At 36.2% G+C, this 15,358-nt stretch overlaps 1 protein-coding gene across 1 annotated transcript in view; it reads left to right on the plus strand.

The window, feature by feature from the left end:
- The window catches only part of GLRA3 (glycine receptor alpha 3), a gene marked incomplete at its 5' end in the record, with an annotated part of 64,266 nt that extends 60,337 nt beyond the window's left edge, over positions 1 to 3,929 (plus strand). Inside the window, one exon of the mRNA XM_063310513.1 lies at positions 3,648 to 3,929. Within this exon, the coding sequence (XP_063166583.1) occupies positions 3,648 to 3,929 (282 nt within the window). The remainder of the gene's footprint in view (positions 1 to 3,647) is intronic.
- Positions 3,930 to 15,358: the final 11,429 nt, after the last annotated feature.

Here is a 15,358-nt window from a genome sequence, read left to right on the forward strand (position 1 = left end):
CTGTTATGAAGTACAACAAAAGCACATTTGTTAAAAGAAAAACAATTTTCAGTTGTATAATAAGCATTCACTTTATTCTCATTTTGTATGTCTGTGATTCATATCTATTCATTAGTAACCCGTGCTTGCTTGTCTGTCTGTCTGTCCATTCATTCAAAACATTTATATTGCTTTCCAACTCAACTACATGACTGTAGGTGGTAAATCACTAAACAAAAATACAAAAGTAAAATAACACATAAAATTATTAATGTCATGCTCACTTTAAATGTCTTTCCATAAAAGTGTTTTGTATGCTTGCTGCTGCTAGCCACACATGTGAATTGCTATATTAAGGTTACACTATTTTTTTTTTAATTGGTTTGGCTCCATCTGCAGGTTTTCAAAGCAATTTTCTATATGGCTGTATTCATTTGACTGTGTGATATAAAACATTTTTAATCAAGCTCAATTGTGGATAACTCATTGAGATATATATGCAAAAATCTCCTAAAAACAGTGGCTCTTTAAGAATATAACATACTGTATGTCATGAAGAAATGGTATGGCAAACTCTCTTATGTGATGACTTGCCAAAATTAAAATGCAAATTGGCCCATCATTAAACTAGAATCAGAATAATGGAGTTTGAAATGGGCATTTAGGTGATCCAGTCCTGCTCAGTGTAGGAATCTAAATTAAAATGTCTCTAGCAGATGGCTATTTTAGCCTTTTTTGAACACATTCAGTGAAAGGAAATTTACTACCTCTCTAAGTGATTGGTTCCATTGACAAATACTTTTTACTATACAGAAGTTTTTTCTAACACCCAATGGAATCTGACTTCCTGTAATTTAAATGAACTATTATGTATCTTGCACTCTGAAATGAGAGAGTATGTCTTGATGGGACATCCTTTTACCTAGGTATAATAGCCTTATTGCATTGCCCAGGCCCTACCCAGCTCTACCCTTCTCTTTTAAATTTCTGTTCATATGACTCATTTGCTAGTCACCTCTGAACTTGTTCCAACTTATCTAGACAAAGGTGGAATCTGACAAAAGCAGAATGCAGTAAAACTATCATTTCCCATATTTTAGAAACAATTTCTTTCTAAGCAGCCTAAAATAGGATTTACCTTTTCTATAGCCACATCACATTGCTGGGTCATATTCACATTCCAAGATCTTTTCCTCACATTTAGTGACCAAGTAGTATCAGCCCTTCAAGGCAGGCCAGGTCAAGAAACAGAATCAATACTGGAACTCTATTGATATGGAATTTTGAAAGCTTGATAGCATTTTCTCTTCTATCCTTCTTATATGGTAGAGTCAGTTTCCACTTCTTTCTAATGTTCTCTTCCTTTCTCTGCCTTAATTACCATGTTGCTAACTGCTCCAAGGTTATCTCTGTAGTTCTCTATACCAGGTATCTCCCTCACTTTCATTTAAAGCCCACATAGTATATGTTTGGGAGTGGGATCTGGGACACCAGAAGCAAGTTGACCTTCAGCATGAGAATTTACTAGGTGACTCTGGTTATTTTTCCAGGTTGTTGTGAGAAAAAAATGGGTGGAGGACTACTCTGCAGGCATCTTGAGCTCCTAGAGAAAAGGTGGGAATAGAAATCTCATGACTAAATACAAATTAATAACATATTAAAAAAACCAGACCTCTAGTAGCCCAATTCCAGCACCGTTTAGGTACTCCTCCTCCAATGGAAGAAGCACATAAACTACATTCTGCCTATATCATATTTAGCTAAAACCAGCACAACTATTTTTAGGTGGATATACTGTATGATAACCTTCTAAAGCATTAATAGTTCTTCATAATCTTAAGGAAGAATCAGACTTTTAAAAAATAGTTCTTTAATAGGTAGGAACAAATCTGCATTTTAAAATCACAGAACTGTGACCAAACTGGAAATAAGAGCAGCATAGCAGCTGGTATTATCATTAACACAGATGCAGCTGGGGGGTAAGAGTTGAGGAGATGGAAGCAACAGAGTGGCATACAGCCAGGGATATCTGCAGTGTGGTGGGAAAAAGTCTCACAGTAATGGCTACAACTGTGCAATTGAAGCTCTGCTGGTTTTTTATGTGTACTGCATGGAAGATACACATAAAAAATAGGAGGAGCTTCAGTGCACTGTCATAGCCTCTATTTTCACTTTTTTTACCACAACTTGCAGACATCCCTGTCTATAAATTTTGTTTAAATGCCGTATCTACTTGAAAAGAAAATGACTCTGAATTTAAAATGATTCCATCCCATAAAGGAAGAGCGGGCATTCAAAAATAGTATAAAACTATACAAAATCTTGGGCAATGCCCAGTGCCTTATGCTTTTTAAACTTTTGTTTTTTGACATGTCTATTATTTTATATCTTTATTGTACACTGCCCAGAGTCACTTCTTGTGAGATGAGTGGCCATATAAATTTGATGAAAAAATGTTCATCCTGCTAACTCTGACACTGATTCTTGAGATTCTTTTTCTTAAAAGTGTGCATTTGACACATTTGTGTTTTAATGTTTTATTCCTTTGATATACAAAAAAGAGATTGAAAAAAGAATACAACAAAAACAGAAAAAGAGGTATTAAAATATATTACTCATAAAGAAAACAATTCAGCTCAGTTTTTAAACACATCATCAAACTAGTAGTCCAATTTCCACTTTGGGCACACAGAATAATATTGAGCAGTCATTCCATTACATCAATAGAAAACCAGTTTATAATCAGAAAGCAAATACTTATTTTTGATCCAAGATTGCACACCAGGGGTCACACCAACTTTCTGACATTGCCATATTTTCTGCCAGGCCCCATTCTCAGTAAATCTGTAATTTTTCAGAGAATGATAAAATCCAAATTTGTGGCATATAATTCAAAGTGTATTTGAATTTAAGAAGATCCAGTATGGATCTTCTTTAACACCATATTAACAAACTTAAGGATATTAAACCAAAATGAGGCACTAGAAGGAAAAGTTCATTTCATATGAGTAAGTGTACATCACCCATTTGTATATGTGACAAACTTGTATACATATCTGATTATATGTAGGTGTGTGTATATCTTCCAGAAACTATATATTAATTTGCTGGAAAATAATTGATTTCCCTATATGCCAATAAACATTCTTTCTCACATACAAAAACCACACACATATGTACACAAGTAGATATATTTTTCTCATTTTCTTGCAGAAAAAAAAGAAGGAAACAAAAACAGGTTGGTGATGGAGTAAGGGAAAAGAGTAACTAACTGCACATGGAGAGAAGGAAAAGAGAAATAGGGAAATCTATAAAAGTAAGAGGATAACTGGGATGTAAGAGTAAGAGATAACAGGAAGGGGGTGGAAAAAAAGACAGAGACACCCTATTTAGGACATTCAAAAGAAAACTAAATTAAATTTAGCAGCCAAGCAACAGCTAATCTTCAAGCTAATATTTTAAGGCATTTTCCACACTTTGCAGCAGCAATGTTTTTGTTTTCAGCAGCTTCTTTATTTTTTTTATGAGGGATAACCATCTTTCCTCAATTATATTGTTTAGAAAAGGAAATCTTATTTTCTTATTAGCACAGGGTTTGTTATTAAATGAAGACGTGGCATAAATGTTTAGGTTCAAGAATCTCTATTCATGCTGTGCTTTTTTTACAGGATGATGACATAAGGGAGAATCGGTTCAGTTTCACGGGCTATGGAATGGGACCACCATGTATACAAGCAAAAGATGGAGTGGTTCCAAAGAGGCCCAATAATCCAGTTCAGTCTGCATCACTTAGTCCTGAAGAAATGAGGAAGGTATTCATTGATCGAGCCAAGAAAATTGATACTGTATCCAGAGCCTGTTTTCCTTTAGCCTTTCTTATATTCAACATTTTTTACTGGGTTATCTATAAAATTGTTAGGCATGAGGACATTCACCAAAAACAAGATTAAGGTTTTCACTTTTCAACAGTTCTGTTTTTGATTACAGTGGTACAAATCAGTATCGAAATACTTCTTAGTGCACAAGAGCTTGGTGGGAAAAAAACAAAAAACAAAATACTTATTTGACTTGCTATGCAAAGTCACAATGATATAGGGAAAAAAAGACATCCAGTGAAGATACAGCATAATCTACCACAGTATTTCTACTTGTTATTAACTTTAATTTTGCGAAGTAAATGACAATGCTGTTATGGAAAATTTTACTGCCAATCTTTCTATATATTGTTACATAATGATATAGTATTCTTTGAAGTCCTTGTTATAATTTTTAAATCAGCTGTATTTTTTTAATCTATGAAAAGAAAGTCCCCAAAGTCCTTAGATAAGTGCCATGTAATCAAGCATCCCTTAAATTTTATAAGTGAACACTATTTTGAGTCTTGAGTCTGAAAAACATGAACTATTTTAAGTAACGAGGCTTGTTTTCTAGATTTAAGGACACTGCCAATAGCTTTTGTATTAAACACAGGATGCATTTTAGATAGTACACTGAAAACAGAAGCTGCATACAAGTACTTCATAATGATGCAATCCACAAATCACTTATTCTGTGAGATTATACTGATGCTTCCATTAATGTGTCAGTCCTATTGTGGAAAAGATAGGCAATTGCCAGCCATATCACAAATATGACTGATAACTGATTTCAGATATAAGATTTTTGAGTATACTGTATACAAAAAGATTGGTTATGTCAATGCATATTATTCAGTACAGTGTTAGCAATTTAGATCTTTCATTGAAGCTGGAGGCTGGGGGAAAGAGAAGACAGCAGCCAAGAAAATGAGAAAGTGTAAACCTTTCATGTTATCCTTATAAAATCACAGTTAAAAAGTTATAAATTTTAAAAATGTATTTATTATTTGGCAGTGCAGCACTTCCAGTTCAGGCCAATACCTTTCAACAACAATCTTATCACTGCAATTTGTGACATAGTTTTGACAAATAAACTGGCCCTAGTGCAACCTCATGGCTCTATCTATTTTTGTATATGAGGCCAGCTTTACCCAGGCATTTAGTAAACACCCATGGAAAATAATATTGGTCTGAGAATGTTAAACATGCTTAAAACTATTCAAATTATAGGTAATTTATAAACAATTAATTATATGATATGCCTACTTACTGAGAATTTAGTGCACTTGGAATCAAATAAACTTCTTTTGAGGTAAATATATTTAAAATCAGCCGGATCCACCATTTATTGGCAAGTCTAATAATAAATACTTAACTACTTTTTGAACAATTTTTTCCAGCATATTTCAGGATAACAAGATGTTCCTAACAAATCTGTGTGTATTGGCTGAGAGAAGGACACAATCATCTACATAAAATGGTGTTTGAAGATCATATTGGTATATTTTTAATCCAATATTTGCCCCTTGAAAATATAAAAAACCTCTGTCAAAAGCTAATAGGTTCTTTTTTTTTTCAGTACTGAAACTTAAGTGGATGGATCTCCAACCAATGTTTGTTGGAAACATTAAAACATTTGTTTGACCAAAAATGCTTTCTTAGATTAAAAAATACCCTAATGATAGATTTCAGGGATATTTTATATCCTTTTGTTGTTTATTCGTTCAGTCACTTCCGACTCTTCATGACTTCATGGACCAACCCACACCAGAGCTTCCTGTCGGTCATCAACACCCCCAGCTCCCCCAGGGATGAGTCTGTCACCTCTAGAATATCATCTATCCATCTTGCCCTTGGTCGGCCCCTCTTCTTTCACTGCCTCTATGTTTTCTCCCTCTATTTGCCAGTTATCAATCAAGCTGGTTGCCATAATCTTGGTTTTTTTGAGGTTTAGCTGCAAGCCAGCTTTTGCACTTTCTTCTTTCACCTTCATCATAAGGCTCCTCAGTTCCTCTTCACTTTCAGCCATCAAAGTGGTACCTTCTGCATATCTGAGATTGTTAATGTTTCTTCCAGCGATTTTAACTCCAGCCTTGGATTCCCCAAGCCTAGCATGTTGCATGATGTGTTCTGCATACAAGTTGAATAGGTAGGGTGAGAGTATACAGCCCTGCCGTACTCCTTTCCCGATCTTAAACCAGTCCGTTGTTCCATGGTCTGTTCTTACTGTTGCTACTTGGTCGTTATACAGATTCCTCAGGAGGCAGACAAGATGACTTGGTATCCCCATACCAATAAGAACTTGCCACAATTTGTTATGGTCCACACAGTCATAGAATAGTCAATAAAACAGAAATAGATGTTTTTCTGAAACTCCCTGGCTTTTTCCATTATCCAGCGGATATTGGCAATTTGGTCCCTAGTTCCTCTGCCTTTTCTAAACCCAGCTTGTACATCTTGCAATTCTCACTCCGTAAATTGCTGAAGTCTACCTTGCAGGATTTGAGCATTACCTTACTGGCATGTGAAATGAGTGCCACTGTTCGATAGTTTGAACATTCCTTAGTGTTTTCCTTTTTTGGTATGGGGATATAAGTTTTTTCCAATCTGATGGCCATTCTTGTGTTTTCCAAATTTGCTGGCATATAGCATGCATTACCTTGACAGCATCATCCTGCAAGATTTTGAACAGTTCAGCTGGGATACCATCATCTCCTGCTGCCTTGTTATTAGCAATGCTTCTTAAGGCCCATTCAACCTCACTCTTCGGGATGTCTGGCTCTAGCTCACTGACCACACCATCAAAGCTATCCCCGATATTGTTATTCTTCCTTTATAGGTCTTCCATATGTTCTTGCCACCTTTTCTTGATCTCTTCCTTTTCTGTTAGGTCCTTGCCATCTTTGTTTTTGATCATACCCATTTTGGCCTGGAATTTACCGATGTTTCTAATTTTCTGGAAGAGGTTTCTTGTCCTTCCTATTCTATTCTCTTCTTCCACTTCCACACATTACTTATTTAAAAATAATTCCTTATCGCTTCCGGCTAACCTCTGGAATTTTGCATTTAATTGAGCATATCTCCCCCTATCACTGTTGCCTTTTGCTTTCCTTCTTTCTTGGGTTACTTCCAGTGTCTCAGCAGACAGCCATTTTGCCTTCTTGGTTTTCTCTTTCTGTGGGATGTATTTTGTTGAGCCTCCTGAACAATGTTGCGAACTTCTGTCCATAGTTCTTCCAGGACCCTATCTACTAAGTCCAGTCTCTTAAATCTATTCTTCGCCTCCACTGCATATTCCTTAGGAATATTAGTGAGCTCTAGCTGATCTGTGGGTCTTCCCTAATCTGTTTAGTCCAATCCTAAATTGTGCAATAAGAAGTTCGTGATCTGAACTACAGTCAGGTCCGGGTCTTGTTTTTACCAACTGTATAGATGTCTGCCACCTTTGGCTGCAAAGGATGTAGTCAATCTGATTTCGGTTTCGGTGTTGTCCATCTGGTGAAGTCCATGTATAAAGCCATCTCTTAGGTTGTTGGAAGAGAGTGTTTGTTATGCAGAGTGAGTTGTCTTGGCAAAATACTATTAGCCTATGTCCTGCTTCGTTCTGTTCTCCCAGGCCATGCTTACCTGTAATTCCAGGTGTCATTTGACTGCCCACCTTAGCATTCCAGTCTCCTGTGATGAAAATAATGTCTCTTTTAGGCATGTTGTCCAGTAGGTGCTGCAGATCCTCATAGAACTGATCTACTTCAGCTTCTTCAGCATCTGTGGTTGGAGCGTTTATTTGGATCACTGTGATGTTAGATGGCTTGCCCTGAATTCGAATTGAGATCATTCTGTCGTTTTTTGGATTGTATCCAAGCACTGCTTTAGCCACTTTACTATTAATTATGAAGGCTACTCCATTTCTTCTGTGGTCCTCTTGTCCACAGTAGTAGATCTGGTGGTCATTTGATGTGAAGTGGCCCATTCCAGTCCATTTCAGTTCACTGACACCCAAAATGTCTATGTTTAATCTTGACATCTCACCAATAACCACATCCAATTTGCCCTGGCTCATAGATCTTACATTCCAGGTTCCAATGGTGTGTTGATCCTTAGAACATTGGATTCACCATTTACCGCCAGCACCGTTAGCCGCTAGCTGTCCTTTCAGCTTTGAGCTAGCTGTGTCATAACATCTAGGACTAGTTGAAATCATCCTCTGTTCCTCCCCAGTAGCATTTTGACCAACTTCCGACCTGGGGGCCTCATCTTCCGATGGTATACCGACATACCTCTGGTTGTACTGATCCATTTAGTTTTCACGGCAAGAATACTGAGTGGGTTGCCATTACCTTCCCCAGGGATCGCATTTAGTCTGACCTCTCTGTCATGACCTTCCTGTCTTGGGTGGCCCTTCACGGTTTAGCTCATGGCGTCATTGAGGTGCTCAAGCTCCAGCACCACGACAAGGTAACAATCCTTTGCTGAAGCCATTCATGTGTATTCCAGCCTTATTTAAACTGGCAACCTTCAGACATGTTGTAGTGTAACGCTCAAAATTACTAACCATCATAACCAATATATCTTTATGGACATGACCATATGAGATCATTGCTGTGACATTTGGTTTTATAATTGTATTTTAACCATATGGTCTGTCTGGACCTCCTGTCTGGACAACTGCAATGTGCTGTACATGGGGCTGCCCTTGAAGAGCATTCATAAACTTCAACAGGTCAGAATGCAGCAGCATGGATAGTAAGTGGCACACGTAACACTGTATCCAGGTGCAATTCAAGGTGCTGGTTGTCACCTTTAAAACCATTCATGGCTTGGGACTGGGTTACTTAAGGGACTGTCACTCCCCAGTTGTTTCTACCTGTCTGATCCAGTTGGACAGGATGGGTGTACTTCGGGTCCCACTGGCTAAGGAATGCTGGTTGGCGGGGTTGGTGGGGCCTGGAATGGAACATTCTCCCTCCAGGGATCAGGATGGCCCCAACCCCACTGGGTCTTCGTAAGTCCTTAAACACCTGGCTCTGTGCCCGGGTGTGCGCCCCCATGTGTGTGCAGGGACCCCTTTTGTGTCTGAGTCATTATGGTGGGTGATTTATTCTTGGCTGCTATGTATTTTAATTTTTGCATTATTTTAATTGGTTTTATTTTTTAAATAAAATTTAAATTTAAATCTGAAAATATAAAGTCAGAGCCCACAATAAATACATTTTATGTGCAAATTCTGCCCATGGTGTCATTTTACTCATACATAATTTTATGTACCACCTCCTTTTATGATTCTAGGTAGCTTACAATAAAATAAAAGCAAACAGACCATATCATATTAAAAGAACCCCGAGAAACATAGCACATGATGAGGCCTCTGAACTAGATAACATATACTTGATAGAAGCTGTTGCTTCCATTATATTGTATCCTCTGCCTTCCAGCTCCACTGGAAAAGCACAGTCTTCATTGCTTTCCAGAATAATAGCCAGGAAGGGGTGATACTAAACTCAGGAGCAAGCTGTTTCAAAGTGAGGAGGCTGTTACCAGGAATGCCTTTTCTGGATCCCTCTTCTTGATTTCTCATGGGGTAATGATTCTTAACCTGCTTCCTTGGCACATAGGAAGTTGGGGGAAGAATTTACCTAAGTTAGATGATCCAAAGGTTAATAAGAAATATTTTCAATGAATATAAAATCTACTAGATTAAATTCAAATTAATTTTTATTATTATCTTATTCTTATTTTAATCTAACATATACCACAAAAAAGCCTGTCATTTAAAGTACAACAAAGTATTGTGTTTAAAGCTGCAGTTCTTTATATTATTCATATTTAATATTGCTCTGTAAACTGGTGTGTGCAGGTAAGCATCCCATCTTTATCCCCATCAGCATTTTTAATTTCTTGCAATTAAATCCCAAGGAAAGATATTGTGAGGGAACTTCTCCCATCAAGATTTTCCACATCAAAAACATTAGCAGGCAGGGAGTTGTAGCATAATGGAGTATAGCAGTATATTTCAATAGAAAATAACAGAAAATGACACATACTATCAATTAATGATAGTAAAGAGAGATCAGACAAAGAGATTCAGAAGAACTCTGAGGTTGAGGATAAAAAGAAGGAGTTTCTTACTCACCAGAGAAGTACCTTTTTAGAAAACTCAGACAGATTTGGGACAATATTGTTTTTAATGAGGATAATTATGATTTTATTTGTGTCCTTTCAAATAGTAGCTTGAAATGAAACTGCAAATTAAGTTAGGGTAAAATGAAAATATGTGCAAACAGATTCCATTTGTTACATGGGAGCTGCTTTTTCACTGAAAAATGGTTGCAGCAGCCAAAGTGTGTGTTGTATAGTGGCCTGTACACTGTTATTGGCTTGGATGGTTCCCAAAAAGAGAAGAGACTGAAGGAAGCATTTGGGTCAAAGGCTGTAAAATGATGCTCATTCTGTTCTCTTGATATGCTTCAATCTTACTGCATTTCTTTTTTGCCATCTCCATAGAATATGCAAAAGCCTTGGACCCTGAATTTGCAACTATTTGTGGAAAAAACTGACTAACATAGCATATCACATTTTAGGATGTTTACGTGTGAACTACATTACAAAGTTGTGCCATAAGCTTTTAATATGAAGTTTAAACATGAAATACAGTAGCTTGTGTGATAGTGAGCTTCACTAACAGCTTCCTCAAAATGTGACAACCAAACCAACCAGCCAACCAAACAAAATGGATATAATAGTGTATTCATTATGTCTGTAATATCTTTCTGTGAATTCTGTCTGGACAAGAACAAATACTAGCTTATGTCTAGAAGTATTTCATTTCAGTAAAATCCAATGGAAATGTTGTGCATGAATTTGATTAATTTTTCTTTCTTGTATTATTTCTATATTCTGCACTACTGTGAACATGTTCTGCTGACAGAGGTGTTAAGATGTATGCAGCCTATGATGTTCATTTAATTGTAAATATTTTGTTCTTAAACAAGAATAAAAGCCACATTTTTTCATGATTTTACTCAGTCTGTCACTGAGGGCCCAGGTAGTCATAAGAAAAATTATTGTTTAATGCTTGCCTGCTAGCAGATAATATTAGGTGCTTGTGGTTAAGTTTCAAGAGGATGTGGGTCGAACAGCAGGTATCTGACAGTAGGAGGAAAGTCTGCTGTACTTGGAAAAGGGGGAAGAAGACTGGTTTTGAGGTATTCAAAACCCACAGAGTGACCTTGTTATGGGACCACTGCTGACCTAGCTGTAACCTTAGCATAGTAGAATGCACACCCCTAAGGTGGGGGTTTTAGAAAACATAGAACATGCTAAGGAATATTATGGCATAGTATGTAGTATGTAAGGTTACTGCACAAGTGCTAAAAGAAAAGTAAAGAGATTTTGTTGCCTTTATTTCCTTGCTAGAAAATGTATAAAAGAGAAGTCAGGTGTATTGTTTGGGGGTCTAGCACTTGAGCAGGAGACCTCTCTTGTTGCTGTGCACAGAAATAAAAGAGAACAGAGGACCTTCCCACCTTGGTGTGGTTTATTGGGTGACAACTCGTGCCGAGTCACAGGCCTTTTTGGCCAACATCACCACCATTTTAGGCACTGGCTACAAAATGTCAGAAGTATAATATCCGAAAGGGAAAACTGTGGTCCCTGTGGGTGGTAATATCTAATTCAGTGCTGAAGCAGGTTTAGCACGAAATTTTGAGGAAACCAAATGCTAAGAAAATAAAGAACATTTTAAGAGATGGATTTGAAGTCTTGGATGAAGATTTAGAGAATCCTATTATTATTATTCCTGCATCATTCCAGATATAAAATATTGTCTGGAACATCTAGACAATAAAAGATTCAAAGACATTAAATTTACTGTCACCATGATCCATGACCTGTTACCATGACAGTCCAAGAATTTCTATCATTATTTATAATCAGATAGTCCAGCCAAACCTCTATCAAATTATCTCTCTGAAAACTGGGAGAATGTAAAATTCTTGACAATTAAAGGGCAAATGTTCTCATCTTAAACTAGCATAAAACATAGGAACCAACAAACTACTGATCAGTCAGTGCTGCATTGATAACTGGGACATCATTAGAGTAGATCATGAAAGAACTGATTTGCAAGCATGTTAAAGCACTAATTACTAAAAGTCCACATTTCGTTTGTTAAGAATTAGTCTTGTCAGGCTTAACTTATTTCATGTTTTGATCAGATAACTTCCTTCACAGATGATGAAAAAGCTGTGGATGTAATATATGTGACTTCAGCAAAGTATTTTCCAAAGTAGCCCATAACGTTCTGCTTAGCCAGCTAGTTACATAGGGATGATGATGTATGTCTACAGCACAGGTGGCTCAAAAACCACAGTAAAAGAGTGCTTATATTATGGTTCATCATCAAACATGTTACTGTATTTCAATCCTTACTCTTTAAAGTCTATATTAATAATTTGGATGAAGAGAGGGAGAGAATACTTATCAAAACTGCAGCTAATATAATTTTGCAGAAAAGCTGCAAAACTGCAGCTAATATAATTTTGCAGGCCAATACTCTAGAACAGGGGTCAGCAAACCACAGCCTACAGGCCAAATCCAACTGCCACCTGTTTCTGCACAGCTGGTAAGCGAAGTATGGATGGGTATGCGGGCAGCAGATTACCAGGCCCAAGCCTCAGACAAGCTCCCAGAGAGAGAAGTAGGGCCGAGGGCCAGGGCTGGGGCATCCTGGGCAGCAGTGGCTTATCAGCTGCCAGAAGGATAAATTAACAAAATAGACAAACATATTCACAAAAACATTTCCTTAGACCTTTCTTTATGTTACTACTGGTATTCTGTAGCAAACTCACAAGTCACATTTTGAAGAGCAGTTTGATATTTTGGCTAAAGAATACTCAAGGTGGACAACTCACTGAAATACACTTGAGAAGACGTTCAGGGGTTTTGACGGACAGTGGAAATAATAGACATATTTCCTAAGAAAACAGTAAAATGTCATACTCCTCTATGTGTTTGTTTGTGTGTGAGAGAGAGAGGAGACAGAGAGATAGGTCATTTATAAAATCATAGCTACAGGACTTTACCCAGGCCTTCCAAGTGTGAATATTATATGTTGTGTGTTTGTGTAAGTGTATATGTGTTGTTTCCTTCTCCTAATCTATTTCTAAATATTTTCATATTGAATATTTTCATTATTGTAATTTTACACTATTCATTTTTTTTCCTTTTGGTGCAGTGTACACTGCTGCAAAACATTTGAGCTATTGGAACCAACAAAAAATAGAATAATAAATAAATACAAGATATTGATATAGTGCCAGTGAAATCAAAAGGGGGAGGAACAATTAGCATTATGGGGTTACTGTCACTCAATTTTTATTTATTTATATAAAACATTTTTAAGCCCAATCTTTGGAGAAAAGTGATTTAATATTTTGCATACAAGAAGTGATTTTTAAAAAAGTTTTAGCTTTTTTACCTTTTTTTGCAGATTGGTCCTTCTTTAAACATCAGTGTGCTGAAAAGATTAATAAATATTGGCAAAACTTTATATACCTTAGAATTATTCACAAACAATTCACTGTTCATATAATTATACATAGATCTTACTTGTGTACTTCCTTATATGGATAAAACAGAGCTCAGAACACTCATCTAATGTTTTTTTGACCCAACAGTCCTAAATTGCTATATTGCATAAAAACTTCAAGAACTATGTACAGTATCAGACTTTTAAATATTTAATGGGGTATTGATGGATTACTTTTTATAAGTAATTTTTCACATATTCACTTTCAAAGATGCTAACTTCAGATAATGACAACACTAATGTATTAGGTGCTTTGCTGACCACATCATCTACAAATGCTAAAGCATGAGTAAAATGACAAAGAATCAAAATGCAAGACCTAACTACAAATACTCCAACTTTTGACAATGCAAGATGCCTTTTTGAAAGTGTTCCTGCTTTTAGGAGTGGGTGAATGTTTTCATTTATGTTGCTCCCAATCTATGAAATGCATTCTTTCTCATCTCTTAAGCCATGGCTTAAAATGTTAATGACTTTGGTTTTGTATTTTTCTTTTCAATACATTTAAAATATATTCATTGTCTTGGTTTTGTATTTTATATATTTTTTTATGTTTATCACTTAGGGCATTTTAGAAATTGAAAGCTGAGATAGTTTATTTATTTATGTCAATTTATATGACATCTCATCAATGCCCATCTCATCAATGTGATTCTGGTTGACTTTAGTTTATTGTTACCGTAATAAACCTGCCAAGAAAGATGAGATATGATGTTATTTCAGTACAGTAGTACAATACAGTAACAGCAACAGGGATTGGCCCAAACCAGATATATCAGAAATATAAACTTCCATTTTTTAAGTATACTCCTAATAAAATGCCTGTTTCTGGGTCCAATTGGGGAAAATGTTTCCTGATGCTCTTCCTAATAGATCACAGATACCTTGAAGATATTTTTCAGAATGTACTGAATAATTATTAAAACAATAGATTATTTTGATTAAAAATTTGATCCACAACTAGGAGAAAATTACAATTGTATTTCAGCTATGTTTTCTTTCATTAAACCTATCACAGACTACTTTGGCTTAATTACATTTGGTAGACTAAGTGTCATTAGATATTACATAGGAGACCTGTTGTTGGATCTCCAGACAGAATATATCTTAGAAGAGGAATCATATTGTATGCGGTCATATTGGGCCATTGGATTTCTTCTTAGTAGCTCCAGGGGTAATTTATATTGCAGCTGGCTCATTGATCACTTCTTCATATTATGATTTAAATTTGATCTAAATTTAGATATGCACAGCCCTGCTGATGTTTTTCATGAAAGTAATTGATGCTGAGATATCAAAGCCCATATCTCTTTCACAACAATAATTTGGTCCTTTGACAGAACACAGCAATTGTAAACAATGATATAATATGACATTTACAACCTTGGTATAATTCCAACTATGCTTTCTGAAAGCATTTTGAATACTCTATTACATTTATATCTGTAGACCTGAGAAAAAATCAACTACAATTTTCAGGAGGTGGCTGTATTTAGCTGGCCTTGACTGATCTCAAAAAAAGCAAACTGAGTAAATTAAGATGTTATGAGAGATTACCAGGAAACCTCAGGATTGTAGGATAAACCGGAAGGTTACAAAACATCCAGAAGAAGACAATGATAAACTGCTTCCATATTGCTGCCAAGAAAACTACATGGACATGCCCATGTTGTCATCAGGAGTAAATACTTTTTAAACCAAGTATGATCAATCCTATCATAATGTACAACGAAGAGTAAACTAGTTGTGAACTGATTTTATTTAATATAAATGTATATTTAAGCACACAAAAAGATTCCAACAATTTCATAACTTTCCATATATACATTGCTGTGCCATATTTGCTTCAAGACTATTAACTGCAGTTAGTTCATATGTACACATTACATGAATCAGATATATCTGATCCTTCCTCCTGCCCTTCCCAAGTTATCCC

This window comes from Candoia aspera, chromosome 8 (assembly GCF_035149785.1).
Source record: "Candoia aspera isolate rCanAsp1 chromosome 8, rCanAsp1.hap2, whole genome shotgun sequence".
Taxonomy (NCBI): Eukaryota; Metazoa; Chordata; class Lepidosauria; order Squamata; family Boidae; genus Candoia; species Candoia aspera.